Below are 14,940 nucleotides of genomic sequence, written 5' to 3'. Positions count from 1 at the left end.
ACAGTGGGGTTGCAGCCCAGCACAGGGGGCGAGGCCACAGGGCACCCGTTCCGGTGACACCAGGGCCCCATGGACCACCACATGCACTGCAGACGGTTACCTTCGGCTGCCGAGTCCCCATCCCACCCGTGAAGGGGTCCACAGTCTCTGCCTCCATGTTGGGTGCGAGCCCCCAGGCACCCAGAGCGCAGTGGGCACTCAGTGGCAGACAGTGGCTGCTGTCGTGGGTGGGTGCTAGGTCCAGCCCCGGTAGGGGGGCAGGGATAGAGTGGGGCCTGTCGGGAGGCCCAGGACGGAGCGGGGTGCCCAGCGTGGGGCAGGACCACCGTCAGCGAAGATGGAGGCTGTGTTCGCAGGTGATGTCCGCTACGGTCTGTAGACCGTCCCCACCTCGTCTACTCGACAGACAGTCACAGGACACAGAACACACTGCCGCTGTGCCCACAAGACCCCAGCAGAGCTCTCCCTGGTTCCGCAGCCCTGAAGCCTCCCGCACACAGTGGGACTGGCAGTATTTCCTCTCCTGCCTCGAGGATGTGGCTAGCTCGGGAAGGCCTGTGGCTCGCGGAAGCAGCGTCCAGGAGCCCCGAGGGACGTCTGTCTGCGGCGGTCGGAAGACCGGCGGGACGAGCCACCCTGTGCTGGCCTTGGGGTCACAGGCAGGGAGGGCCTCTGGGGACAGAGGCCAGGAAACCAGCCCCACCACGAGACGTTTGCATGGCTCAGTTCCCCCAACCTCCAGCAACCGGTGTCACAGACTGGGAAACCGAGGCACGGAGGCCCCACGGGACCTCACCTCTTGGCCCCCCAACCCCAGCTGGCCGGTCCCCGCTGGCACACAGGGCCGGGTGGAGAGACAGACACTCAGCGGGGTGGGGCAGGGGGAGGCAGGTTGAGGGCGGCCGCCTCCCCTCCCCAGCCTCAGGGGGCCCCCCTCGACTTCTGCCTTCTTGGAGGGGCCAGGAAGGGGGACCTGGACCTTGAGACCAATGGGGCGGGGGCTTCTCAGGCCCACCTGTGACGCTGCAGCCCAGCCCCAGCCAAGGCCGAGGGAAGAGCCAGGCAGTATGGGAGGGGCTGCAGGAAGGAGGAGAGAAGGGCGAGTCCCCGGGTGGGCCTGGAGTGCCTGGAGGGGAGGGGGCGGGTGGGCTGGGGGTGGGAGGAGGCTGGGGCTCACTGGGGTCCCCACAGGGGATTCCCGGGACCCTCACCGAGGACGCTTGGTCACACTCCCGAGGTCTGGAGGAAGCCCCACAGCCCAGCTCTAACCGGATCCCGCGTCTCCGCTCCGGAGCCGCGGCCGCCATGAACAGCCCAGCCCCGGCCAGGGGACCCACCTGCCACTCACCGCCTTCCTGCTGCCAGAAAGGCCAGAAACTCGCTGACCCTGTCCCGAGGCCCTTCCTGTCCCACTGGCCCCGAGGCCTTCCCTGAGACCCTTCCTCCTCCTCCACCCCTCGCGGGCAGGGACGAAGGAGACCCCCAAACCCTTCCCTCTGGGGCCCCAGTGCCACCGGCAGAGGGAGGGGGAAGGGTCCCGTTGGCCGCTGCGGCACTTCTCGGACCGACCCGGCATTCCCAGGGCAGCAGCGCCTCAGACGTGGCACCCCGCGTCGGGCCACCGAGGAGACGGGCCGGGCCCCCCGGCCCCTGTACAACCCGTCCCGGGGGAGCGGTACGGCCCTCCTCGCACGAGTTCAGAACGCACGGAGCGCCCAGCACACGGGAGGCGCGCGGGAGCCAACAGCCCAGGGGCAGGTACGCGCGCAGGACGCACAGAGCGCACGTCCAACCCTCGCGTCGCTACCGTTGCTTTCCACGGCCCCGCGCCCTCATCAGACGCGGTCGGTTCGCGGGTGCCTGCTGTGGGCGACGAGGGGGTGTGGACCGTTTCAGACAGACACGCACGTACTGGAAAATCCTGAGTTTATTTAAAATCAGCACGGTACAAACTGCCCCACCGACGACTTCGAGCCACCGAGGTCACCGCCTGCCAATGCAGGCGCACCACGTGCCCCACGTGGGGACGACCTTCGGGCCCAGAGCCTTCTCGGTCCCGAGGCCACACGAAATCGAGAAGGCCAGCACCACCCCCGCCCCAGGTGTGCACGCGGCGGTGTGGCCAAGCCGCTCCCGCGGTCGCCTCAAACACGCCGGTGCCAGAGAAAGTCCAGCTGTGACACCAACCGCGTCCTAAAGAGTCACATCATCCACGGCCGAGCCGAGCCCAGGCCAGCCGACGGCGAGAACCTTCCTCCAGGAAGTGGCTGTACTTCTACACACAGTCCTTTTCTGTTTCTGAAAAGCCAGAGGCACTTCTCGGTAAAACACAGCTTGGAGGGGACGAAACGACTGAGGCTCTCGGGTGTCTTCCACTCCCGGGGGACCCGCAAGGCTTCCCACATCCAGGCGGGTCCTCTCCTCTGGCCCAGTCCTCTCCTCCCACCCGGTCCTCTGTGGGTCCACAGGTGTGAACAGGCTGGCCCAGAGGACAGGGACACCAGCTCGGGACCCTCCCGACGGCCTCCGATGGCCCCTGCGTCCCGACACAGTCTGGACATCAGGACGCGGCCGCCAGGGCGATAGAAGGCTGCGGACCACGATGCAGAGGACCGCCGGGGTGAGAACCGGCTGGCGGGACGCTAAGGGCTGGCGGGCCCCGTCTGCGTGGCGTGGCGCCGCAGGGACGGACGGAAGCGAGCTCGGGAGCACGGGAGCGCAGGAGCCACGGGCGCAGGCAGCTGGGCAGCAGCGTGGACCCCCAGGAAATACACCCGCCAGCACCGTTCCCGACGCTCCTGCCACCAGACTCAGCGGCAAAACAAACATAGGATTTCAATAGGGAAACTACACATTGAGAAACTATTATATTGTCGTAACTCACAATTTCTGGGCGCTGAGAAACACCTTGCCCTCCGTCACCAACCACCAGAGCCATCGCCACGACCACGAGAGGATGCAAAGGGGGCCCCCTCCCCGCGGGCAGCACCCAGGAGGCACAGAGGGGCAGCCGGGCTCAGGGGCTCCCGTGCGCCCCAGGGAGGAGGTCCACTGCAGACGGAGCCCTCAGGTCGTGGCCTCCAGGAACTCTGAGGTGAACACGGCTTCCGCGTAGTCCTCGCACGCGTCCTCCAGCTCCGCGGCCACGGCCTCCAGAGCCTCATCCACCAGCTCGTCGGAGAAGCTGAAGACAAACAACACAGCTGTAGGGGCCCGGCCACGGCCACGGCCACGGGAGCGGGGACTCACCCAGCGGGCGGCCCCGAGCCTCAGATGCAGACTCGGGGCCACGGCACCTCTGCGCAGGGAACGCCAGGCCGGAGGCCCCGCTTGCCCAGACCCCACAGCCAGGCTGCGGCGGGGCCTGGCGTCCCCATGGATGCCCCACCACTGCCCGCCCCCGCCCCCCGGGTACCTCCTCTTGGACAGTCACCCCCAGGCTGCCACTGACAGGACATGGGCTCACGGCCGCCAAGTGCCACACAGCGTCTACTCTGGGGCAGGACCCAACCCAGGCCAGCGCTGTAGCCGCTGCCCGCCGCCTCTCCAGCAACCCTGCACGTCTGCGGCCGCCCCCAGCCTCTCTCATAACCTGGACATTTTCCAAAAAAGCAAAACCTTTACTCGTGGAATGTCCCCCAGTCCAGGCCTGTGGAACCAAGGCCACAGAAGGGACGCCGTGTCCCTCAGTGCATCCGGCCGTCCCACGTGGCTTGCAGCGGTGCTGCGGGGACACAGCCAGCTCCCTGGCCGTGCCAGTCCCCCCTGGCAGGGGTGCCCGGCCGCAGGACTTGGGCACAGGTGCAGGTCCGGCCGCCGTCGGATGGCTGCAGGGGGCTCTCCTTCCCGGACAGACTCGCGTGCTCGCCCCTCCCTCCCTCCTTCATTCCCAGCAGCAGGGGCTCGCGGCCCTTGGCCAGCCCTGTCTGTAACCGATCCCGGGCATTTGTGCACACACTGCCCCTCTGACATCCGTGCTCCACACGGCCACAGGCGCCCGCCCCCCAGCTGCTCCCGGGTCTCCCCAACTACCCCCGGTCCTCTGACCCCACCTTCCTGGCTCGGGGACGGTTCGGCTGTCATGCCCACTCCGAGCCCCACACCCAGACCCGGCCATTTCCCCGAGGGGCTCGGGCACATTGTGGGGAGAACGGCGCTCAGGAGCCGGTGTGCTCTGTGCTCCTGGGGCCACGGCATGGAGGCGCTCTCAGCAGACGGGCCAAATGGACACACGGACACCTGCCGTGTCCATCCTGTGTCCGGCCTCCCCGTGTGGTGCACAGACGCACGCACTAACCGGATCCACCCTCCCGTGTCCGCGCCAGACGCCCACCGAGCAGAAACACGTTGTGACCACGGCTCTCCGGGCTTCACCGAGGGCGCACAGGCCGTGTCCAAGCCACTCAGACCAGATGCCGTCTGCTCCTTCCCCTAGATCGTGTTACTGGTGGGAAATACCGGGAGGTTCGAGTTTCCGCTCATTCCAAGCTAGAGGGTTTGGGGGGATGGGTGAGAAACACGAACGCGGGTCCCCCCAGCCGAGGCACAGCGTACGGCCACCCCCACCCAGACGTGTGGAGCTTCTGCGGCTCGGACCGTCCTCCCCCGACGCGTGCGGTCTTCACTCAGTGCAACCCCGATGCGTCAGAGCCCCTCGCTGCCAGCGAAGCCGGTACTCTCTCCTCGTCCGCCGGCTCCCTCCCCTCTCCTGCTCCGCTCTGGGGGGATTTGTGGTATTTATTCCTCACTGCTCTTGTGGACGTTGCACACTCTGCTCCCACGTGCCCAGACGCCAAGCCTGACCGTGGACATTCTCGCCGTCTCCCGGGTGGCTCCCAGAGGCTCCAGAGCAGTCACGCTCGTCCTGCTGTGACGTGGGCGGGCGTCATTGTGCCCACAGACACCCACCGCCGCACACACGCCCGTGCTCACTTCTCTTCTGCGCCGCTCCTGCTCTGCCCCAGGAACGCGCATTTGCCATTTCCTATGGCGAAGCGGCCGGTGACAGGTGTCCTCACTTCACTCGTCGGAACCCCTCACCTCCGCGACGCACCTGCGCCAGAGCGGCGCCCCTCTCCCCTCTGCCCTTACGGGACGCCGCGTCCCCCAGCCTCTAGCGCTCTGCTTCCCGCTCCGCCCTCCTCCGAGTGATTTTCACGTTTCCTCTTATTTTTCAAGAAAACTGCAACATGCGCCTATGTGTGGCTTTCTTCTCACTTTCCGTGTTCGGGGCTTGTAGACCTTCTGGAACCCACGGTCCGAGGCTCCAGCAGTGTGGACAGCACGCCCAGCCCCGTCCTGACGCCCGGAGCGCTGCCCACAGGGTCCCAGTCCCCGCAAGCAGCGTTCCCAGGCTGCCGTGGCACATCCTGGGGTCCCACCCCCGGGCTCCGTCTCCGAAGGTCCTCAAAAGGCCCCCATGCCCCCCGGGCTGACCATTAGCTCGTAGCTTGTGGAGGCTCTGTCTGTCCTGAGCGGGAGGTGGTCCAAATTCCAGGGCCACCACGACCAGAATCACCCACTATGCTCTCAACATTCCTGGCCCTTGCCCACCCCAAACTATGAGACAGATGCAAAGGTGCCCCCGTGCCCTGGGTAACAGCCTGTTTCCTTCCTGCCTCCACCTTCCCACCGACCCTCCACGGCCCTCCGTCCTCCCTCCACCAGGGCAGGTGCTCCCCATACCCACTCAATCGTTCCCCTCATCTGATGGCTCTCCGCGCTGGAGTCTCACTTCCTAAGTCCTGTCTTGCTTTCCTTGATGCCCACGCTGTGCCGGTGCCCCACGCCCCCAGGGGCTCACTGAGGACCACTGCCCGGCCACCGGGTTTCCGGGCACTGCGTGTGACGGCGGATTTCCAGACGGCGCCTTCACTCTGCCGCCTTGTTCAACGGCTTCACCGAGCTCTGAGCTCGAGAGACTTTGAGGGACACTCGGACGTCTTCCAGCGGAGTCGTACTGAAAACGACACGCTCTCCTGTCGGGTTCTTGAAGGGGCCCAATGGACTCCCCGGAACCGTCTGTCGCCTGCCCCCCAACACAGGACGCCCACGTGGATTCCTGTAGTGACGACGCGAGGCGCGCTCCGCCCGGTCTGTGCCTTCGCTCCTCACATGCCCACTCGCCCCGGGCGGGAGGCCTCCGGGGCGTCTCCCACGCCCCCTTCCCTGTTCTCCCGGACGCGGCTCCCACCGCCAGAGGCTGCCGCCACGGCCCGAACGTCTGTGTCCCCACAACGGAAGCCTGTCGACGCCTCAGCCCCAGGGGGCGGATGGGCGCTCAGGCCCTGTAGGAAGGGGCCCGGGGGGTCGGCCGCCATCTCCCCAGAGAGCAGACCGCTCGCACACTGGCCTCAGACGTCCCCGCCTCCAGAGCGCGACCCACGGTCCAGCTGCTGAACCCACAGCTCCGGGACGTCTCCTAGACTCGTGACTCCCAGAACCAGCGGCGGAGCTGCAAAGTCCTGTCTCTCCTGCCGTCTGCTCGCTCTGCCGCCCGCTTTGGGGGGACCTGGCTTGGCTTGTGAACTCTCCGGTGACTCTGGCCGTCGTACTCGTAACTTCCGAGAACTCACTTCTCCTCCTCAGGAGCTCCTCCTTCACAGTGTCCCGGGCTCCCGTCCCCGCGTGTCCGCGTCCTTCACTCCCAAGGACACGCGTCCTGGTTGGTCCGGCGTGAGTCCTGCCCAGAGTCCGCCCACCCCTCCCACTCACCTGCACCCACGCCTCCGCCCGCGGGCGCCCGTCTCCCCTTGCCCATGGCCTCCGCGGCGCTCCCGGCAGCTGGGTCTCCTGCCCCTCGTCTGCGGCTCGACGGCCCCCGATGCTCCTGCTCGTCCCCGTTGGCCATCATCTACGGCTCCACACAGCCTTCAGGTGACACGGAGTACGACAGGGATTCACGAAGGACGGGTAAGTTCGCAGCTCCCCCGGCCTGTTCCGGCCACAGGTATCCGGGACCCCCTGCGAGTCTGCTTCCGCTGAGCGCGACACCGCCCCGGCCGCTCCCGCCAGCGCCCTTACGACCGATCGCGCCGTTGCTCCTCTCCCACGCAGGAACGGCGCTGTTCTCCGGGGCGGGCAGCGGAGGCGTGAAGAGCACAAGTAAAGCTGAGCCCACTCCCTTCACCCCAGTGGCTACTCCAGGATGCAGTGGACATGACCCTCAGCTCCGGAAGCCCGCCAGAGAACGAGACCGGAGCGGGAGCCCTCGGAGCCGGGACGTGCACACGCGCGGCCCCTGCACGACCCAGCGGGAAGCCCCACGGAAGGGCCGCTGCCCCTAACCCTCGGACTCCTCGGGCCCGGACCGGGACGGTGGACGAAAGGCATCACAGATCGTGGGAAGACCGCTCGACGGACGGTCTGTCCTCCTCGGCTCGTTCCGGATGTGCCGCAGGCCCGTCAGCCTAACCGACCCAGGCAGGTCTGGGAGGAGGGAGCGTCCCACGGTGCGCGAGGGAACACACGAGGCCAGCAGGCTTCCCCGTCCTCCTCCCCAGAAAACAAACGTGCAGTGCACGCAGAACAATCGAGGGCTCGGAGGACACGGGAAAGGGAAGGCTCAGGGGCAACGCAGGGGACAGACACAAGCCACCTGATGCCACTTCAGAGCAAGACAAGGAAACGGATCCCAGTCTTGGCAGGAGACCACGCACGACAGAAGTGCGGGAGAAACGCCCGAGACTGGGGAGGGCGAAGGGCAGGTATGGGAACCCCAAGGGGCCGTGCGGAAGGGAGGAACCCAGGGTCGAGGGGAGGGACAAGTGTGCACGCGGGGCCCCCTGCACCCCGGCAAGGGAAGGAAGCTGCGAGCTCGGAACCAGGACACCCGCGATGGAAACGCAGCAGCCGCGAGGCCGCGGGGAAGACGGCACAGAGGTGCACAGACGCGGAATGTCAGCCTGGCCTTCCTGCACGGGGCAGCGTGTGCTGGGCAAACCAGAGAGGAGACCCCGGGGAGGCGGGGCGGGGGCTGCTCGCACAGGTGCCGAGAGAGGGACGGCCCAGGACAAGAGCCACCCCGCAGATCCAGAAGGCGGTCGGGCCCATTTTGGGGGGGAAGGAAAGAGGGTCTCAGGGGACAAGTGGGGCATGGAGGCCAGAGACACATCGTAAGGGGAGCGTCTGACTGTGTGGGTGTGCAGGCGAGTGGGCGTGCAGGGCAGGTGTGTGTGCGGGGCGAGTGTGCAGGGCAGGCGTGCAGGGCATGGTGGGAAGGATTTCTTGGCACCGGCCCGCAGTGGCCAGAGGAAGGGCCGGCCGCAGCCCGGCACCCGTTCAGGGACAGGGACGGCAGCCGTCCGCAGGGCTGCATCAGGTGCCGGCCAGGATCCCCACGTGCACCATAGTTCAAAGGAGCAGAGTTACACGTGCCTTTCAACGCACGGTTTACACTCTTTCTCCAAGTACCAGCAGCAGGAGGACCCCAGGCAGCCACCCCTCTTGGGAGGCGCCCCGGCCCAGCTGGCTCTGGTCACGGACCCAACAGGGAGGCTGCCCAGCGCTCCCGACACAGTGACAGGCACCTGCTTCGCCAGCTCCTCTGCGTGAAAAGGCAGGTGGCAGAGAGAGCCCGCCTAGGGAGCCCACATGCCGGCCTGTCCCTCTGCCAGCCTTCTGGGCACTCCTGCTCGGCACCTGGCCCCCTGGCGCGGCCACGACATCGTACTCACCTCTCAGCCAATAGCCACGGGTTGAAGGCACCCACAGCCTCATGTGCGACCAGGCGGAGGTACTGCTCGAAGCGGCTACAGTAGTCGCCAATGCTGTGCCGCAGGCCTGGGGGGACGTGCAGCGCGGTCCGGCCGTCCTTCTGCGGACACTCTTCCAGGAGGGGCGCGAGGGGGGCCCCGCTCTTCTCAGACTTCTCGTCCGTCCCCAGGCTTTCGTCCAGGGAACTGAGGGGAAGAAGGCGGTCAGGAAAGCGTCCAGCTCACCGTCCAGCTCACCGTAGGAAGGCTGAGTGGCCCCACCTCCCACCTGAGCAGAGCCAGCACCCCCCACCGCGCCCAGCTCGCCCTGCCCAAGGCGGGAGCTCCTGCGCCGGAGGCCAGAGTGCGCGCTCGAAGCAGGTCTGTCACAGAAGACGAGTCGGGACAGTGGCGCTGCCCTCGGAGGCCCGCCCGCCCCACAAGCACGCTACTTCCCGGGGCCTTCCCGGAGCTCGGGAGGTCTGGCTCTGTCTTGTGGGAATCAAAGGACCCCGGGGCTTCCCAGCGGCAAGCCAGCGCCCGGACGCGGGTCTGACGCGGGTCTCAGCGCCACTCACTTGGCATTCCTGGGTTCTTCCAACACGATGTTCACGTCGGGGTCTCTGCGAGCTGGGGTCTTTGTGATCCTGATTGGATGAGGAGAGAGAGGCCTTTCACGTACTGCTGGGGGTGCCTGCCCTAGAAGAGGAGAGGCAGACAGTGGCCGCGCGGAGACACGCCGGCGGGCGTCCCAGAGCCATCCTCGCAGCCGCACCCGCGGCGAGGCCACAAGCCTGTCTCTCAAACCTGACCGCGGTCCGGCAGGGCAAAGACTCCGGTTTGCAAAGAGAAGGTGAACTTAAAGTCACGACAAGGACTCAGTGTTAAGACGCGATGAGCCCGCTCAGGAGCCTTGTGAGCCTGGAGGACGCTCCGCCAGAGGCTCGTGCGAAGCCCCAGGAGAGGCAGGTTCCCGGCAGGGCCAGCACTCGCGGACGCTTGAGCACCTGGGTTCGTTGTTAACCTTGAGATGGTTTGATTACTGGGGAAGGAAAGAAGCGCTCCCGTCGGAACGCTTGATTAGCCGGTTCAGTCTGTCTCTGGGCATCGCCGGGGGTCAGGACACGGGCTCACTAACGAGCTTTGAGCTTGACAGCCCTCTGAGCTCCGGGTCACTTGAAACTTGAAGGGTGTTTCACGTAAAGGAAGAGAACGTGTGCCGCTCTCCAGGAAGGAGCCCTGTGAGCCGGATTCACGCCGACGCGCCTACGGCGTCCTTGTTGGAGGTGCTACATCCCTCAGCGTTTGCAAAAACGCCACACAGGACAGCTGCCCACTGTTCACACGAGCAGAGGACAAGAGAGGGAAAAACCACTCTCGGGGCGGTTCTGTGGTACAGCTGGGCACGCAACCAGAGCGACAGACATGGGACCCCGGGACTTCCCAGGCAAGGAGTGCTCACTCTCGGGGTCGACCGTGCTCGTCGGGGCACGCCGAGCCTTCATGTGCTAGTAGCAGCGACTAACGGCCTGAACTGTCCTTGAAATGAGAGCAGAGTCCGGCGTACGGCCGGCTGATGCACAACGCGACCCGCTGCACGCACACGGCAGGGCACCGACCCCGGCCTCATCTCTGCGGCCTGGCTGGGAGGGGAAATCCCTCCACCAGCGACCCCGACGCACGACGGGCACGACAGCCACGGGAACTCGCAGGCGTGGGAGGGAGGGAGGAGCCGAGCTCCAGAGCAGGGGCGGCAGGAGCCCCGCACGGGTGGGACCAGGGGACCTGAGCCTCCCAGAGCGGCTGCGCGGCTGTGGCACCTCACGGTGTCGGCTGAGGGGGCGACACACCACGAACAGAGGGCAGGGGCATGAGAACCACAGGACACACGAAAGACCCAAATCAGCGCTTAGACGGCTCACGTCCGTCGGCATGTGGCACGGTGCACACTTCCCCCCAGGTCATACCCCATAGCCCGATTCTAGAAGAGCAGCAGCCACCCCCCACCAACACTCCGTGCTCACGTCCCATGCGCGGCACCTCCCCACGGCCATGAGGCGGCCACCGACGAGCGGCACTTCCGGCCACAGCCGTGACGGGAGCCGGCAACTGGGTCCACGTGCAGCAGGGGAGCGGGAAGTGGGCGTCTCCTCCGCGGACAGCCAGGGACCGCAGGGCTGTCCCTCGGGAGAACCAAAACCGGACCCTCACCTCCACCTCACGTCACAGGCCAACTTTCATTCGAGACGGACCCAACCGTACACACAAAAGCTAAACTCGAAAAGCTTCTAGAAGAAAAGACACCCCCTTCCTAACTTGAGGGTAGGCAAAAGTTTCTTAGACCCCAAAAAAACGGAAAAAGTTGATGTTAGACTTTTCAAAGTCAGAAACGTCCCTACAACAAGCTACACCTGAGAACAAGCACGGGCAACACTGGCTCTCGTCCGTCCGAGGAGACCCGCAGCCGTGGGAGCAGGGCCGGCGTGTGGGGACGACGCGTCCCGGGGTCCGGCAGCTCCGCAAACACACAGGAAACCGCCGAGCCACGCGCTCCGAAGGCCGAGTCAGAGGAAGGTGAGTCGCAGCTCGCGAAAGCCGGCATGAGGACGACAACGGACGCAGCTGACAGAGCACTTGTCTCAGAACACAGAGGACCTCACGGTTCCAGACGAAAGACTCGACGACGCTCGAAAACGTACGAAGCGCCAGGAAGCCTCAGGCAGACAGACGCCACTGCTGACGGTCACAGAGAGATGTTCTAAACGCCATCGTTCATCAAGGGCATGAAACAACCACGACGAGACACGAGTCCACGCCCGTCACCACGGCTGCAGTCCCAGACCGCCGGGCGCCCGGGCACAGGCCTGGCAGCTTCCCCCGAAGTGAAGCACGGCCCTGTCCCGGGACCTGCCGGCGTCCGCGCAGGCCACACACCAACGTGCTCACACGCGCTGGTCCCCAAGAGCCCAGGACCCGCAGGCAGACGGATCGACAGGAGGCGTGTCCACGTGCAAGAAGCCGGCCGTGTACCCATTTGCCACGACCCATCTAAGGACACAATTAACATCTGTGCTTTTTATCACATGTAAGTTTAATCTCAAAAGGAAAAAGCCGCAGAGAAACGCGACCCTCTAACTGCAGACACATGCTGCAGCATTCAGGGTCACGCACGCCCACACCTGCCATGCTCTGACACGCACCCAGACCCAGGGGACTGGCGGGCGGGCCACACGAGCAGGCACGTGCATGTCCCCAAGGTCTGCAACGTTCCTGTGCGTCCGAAACCCTGCGGCATACGGTGTGGGGGGCCACGGGGGGGACGCGGCGGGGGGACACTCACCCGTCTTTCCCTCTTGCCCCCACAGGTGAGGATCAGCATATACGATCTTACTGTATCTCTGGCAAACTGTCTCCCGGTATTTCTGTAAAAAAAAGAAACTTAACATATGAACAAAAAGTAGTTTCATTCCGCACCAGAAGAGCTCACCGACGCGATGCAGCGCACTGCCGGAAACGGGCAGCGAGAGCGTTCACGAGGCCAAGTCTAAAATTTAACGAAGAGTTCATCTGACCCGTCTAACGGAGACCAGCACTGCCCGCGAGAACCTGTCGTGACGGGCGACCTGTTCCACGGGCCGCTGACCACTTCAAACGTGAGCCGTGGGCCCCGTCGGAATTGACGTTTCCATCGCCCCACGGGGCTAGAGCCGGCCGCTCTGGACTCCGCAGGCCGGACGGGTACCCCCGGGAAGGGAACTGTGAGCACGGGGGCGAACGACACAACTTTGTGTTTTTAAAAACCAACAACAGACGGTCTTCCTGTCTCTACTCAGCAGCAAATCGAAACGGAGACGCGGTCACGGGGCCCTTAGACGGGACCGGCTACCACGGGGGCCAGGAGACCCAGCGCCCCAGCGTAGCTCCGGCGACCGCGGCCGCAGCCTCACTGGACACTCCGTGGCCCAGGCCAGGTCCTGATGCGGCGTCACGGCAAGTAGAGAAGAGATGCTGCGCGATCCGCGGGGAACCCGTGCCGGGGTGGGTGGGGAAGTCCAGGCCCCAGCTCTGGTCCCAGGGGGGCTCCCATCGCCTACCGATGACGCCACATCCTGAGCTGTGTCCGGCAGGGTGCGGACGCCTCACACCTGCTCTCATTCGCAAACACCCCTGACTTTTAGGGAGAGCGAGTGACTCTCCCAAGGCCCGATGCTGGCCATGGTGGGGCCGGGACGAGCGCCCGGGCTGCAGAAGCGTGGGGGGCCGCCCCGGACCTCACCTCCATTTCCTCCACCCGCAGCATCAGGCTCTCCAGGTCCGGGCTGCCTCTGCCGTCCCCCACGGGAGCTGAGGTTTCCGACTCCGAGCCCGCACAGTGGGTCGTGGCCCAGGGCCCGTGGGCAGCGTTTTCCAAACAGTCCCCCAGCTGGTGAAGGCCGTGGGGTGCACGGTCCAAAGCTGCAGCCTGTGTAGCAAGGAGAGGCAACGAAGACTTAAAGGTGGCCGGCGGCCAGCCCCTCACGTCGCACACCTGCCGCGCCCGTGAGCCCAAAGCAGCCACATCAGCACAGCGGCCACCAGCCGCTCAGATGTCGCCACGAACCAGGCACACGACCGTGAGCGGCACCCACCAGCCGGTGAAGCACACGTCCTCGTGCCGCACCCAAAGAAAAAGCCCACTGGCCCACGGGTCGGGCCCCGACGACAGGTCTGTTCTCATGCGGTTCCAGGCTTTTGGAAGAGCATCTGTTCACGACATCATGGGGCTCCTCACGCTCTGTCCTCACTCCGGGCTCTCTACCCTAAGCCGGGAGCACTTTGCCAGCTCCCGCTGACCCCGTGCCCACTACGCCCCACGGCGCTCTACGGTTTGCGAAGCGTCTGCGCGCTCCAACTCTTCAGACGCGAAGACGCGCTTGTGACCTGCTCTGAGAGGATCTACGAGGAACACATGCTGGGAAGCGACGGCATCAGGCTCCGGAAGGAGACACTCGTGGGGCGCGCGGTCCCGGCGCTGCCCGCTGGCCCACAAGCCCGAGCCTCGCTCTCACCCTCAGCAGGGAGACGGGGCCGTCCTGCCTCGGAGCTGAAAGGGCTCGTGAGCACCGGCGTGGGGATGCGACCCAACAGTGCCCCCCGCAGCAACTCAAAAAACCCTCTCGCACATCAGAAAAATTATGTGTTCGTGGCCAATAGAGAGAGGAACAAACGCCCAACCTTAAGTTAAATAAAAATTACCCAAATAATCAGACAACGGAGTTACAGAAACATCTAGAGCAGAGGAGCCCAGGAGCACGGGTCTCGTGAACGCAGACGCATGTCTGCACGTGTCCCACTTCTCATCTATGGACGACAGGACGTCAGGAAGCCCGTGTGCTCTCAGATAGATAAGGACGCTCCCGACACGCTGATCCAGAGGTCATCGGAGGTCACCGACACAGAAGGACGGAAGCCGGGTACGGAACGCCCCGGCGCTCCTGTGCAGGACGGTCTAACTTCCATGCCACACTTGTGCTGAATGACTGAATTTTCAGCCACGTGCACATACAGCTTTCAACTCGGAAAACACTCGAGCGTTTTCGAAAGGGACCCTTGAGGTGCTCAGGTCGTGTCGGCAAGCGAACGCGGCGAGAGCGGGACACGAACATCTCCTTCCCTCTCGAAATGGGACTTGGAGAGTTTGCGTGGAAGGGAAGGCCCCCGGTCCTACAGGGTCACAGCACACGCCTGTCCCCACGTCGCCGGGCCGACTTCAGTGAGTCTTCACACACATACCCTCCCGGGGCTGCCTGGGGACCTCCATGGGGACTCACACGTTGACCCCGGGACACTAGCTGCTGACAGGGCTGCTGCAGTCCTCGTCACAACTCTCCTCGAGACCACCTAGTGCCACGGTCTACACAGTCTAATTCTCACACGCGAGGCTGGTAACCCTCAAACCCACAGCTGACAGCTCTGCTGACGGCCCTGCCGATCCCTCGGGGACGCTGCTCCAGCCGAGATGCTCGGCCAGGAGGAATGACCGCTTGGGGACCGGGCTGCACGGGGCACATGGGGGCTGCACTGGGTGTGTGGGTCACGCTCTCGGCTTCCGGCCTCAGAAGCGGCGGAACCCGCGACTCGCCACACGAGGCTGGGACAGTGAGGCGGGAGCCGTACCCACCAGGCTCTCACGAGGCCACCAGGCACCGCCCGAGCTGCAGCGTGGGACGCGCCCCCCCAATCCGCGCTCCTCCTGACCCCGCGTCAC

General features: G+C 65.3%; 1 protein-coding gene across 5 annotated transcripts in view; it reads right to left on the bottom strand.

Annotated features, from left to right (window-relative positions):
* Window positions 1-1,909: 1,909 nt before the first annotated feature.
* The window catches only part of KIAA0753, a 45,394-nt gene continuing 32,363 nt past the window's right edge, over window positions 1,910-14,940 (bottom strand). For 3 of the 5 annotated variants that reach the window (XM_080825957.1, XM_080825958.1, XM_080825956.1), the window contains 5 exons: window positions 12,970-13,155; window positions 12,034-12,115; window positions 9,272-9,392; window positions 8,676-8,900; window positions 1,910-3,184 (listed from right to left, as the gene is read on the bottom strand). In XM_080825957.1, the coding sequence (XP_080682083.1) occupies window positions 3,067-3,184; window positions 8,676-8,900; window positions 9,272-9,392; window positions 12,034-12,115; window positions 12,970-13,155 (732 nt within the window). In that variant the 3' untranslated portion in view covers window positions 1,910-3,066. The remainder of the gene's footprint in view (window positions 3,185-8,675; window positions 8,901-9,271; window positions 9,393-12,033; window positions 12,116-12,969; window positions 13,156-14,940) is intronic. The other 2 variants (XR_013968122.1, XR_013968123.1) reach the window with 1 other exon arrangement.

Source organism: Martes martes (assembly GCF_963455335.1).
Source record: "Martes martes genome assembly, chromosome: 16".
Classification (NCBI taxonomy): domain Eukaryota; kingdom Metazoa; phylum Chordata; class Mammalia; order Carnivora; family Mustelidae; genus Martes; species Martes martes.
This window is presented reverse-complemented; position numbering and strand designations above follow the sequence as displayed.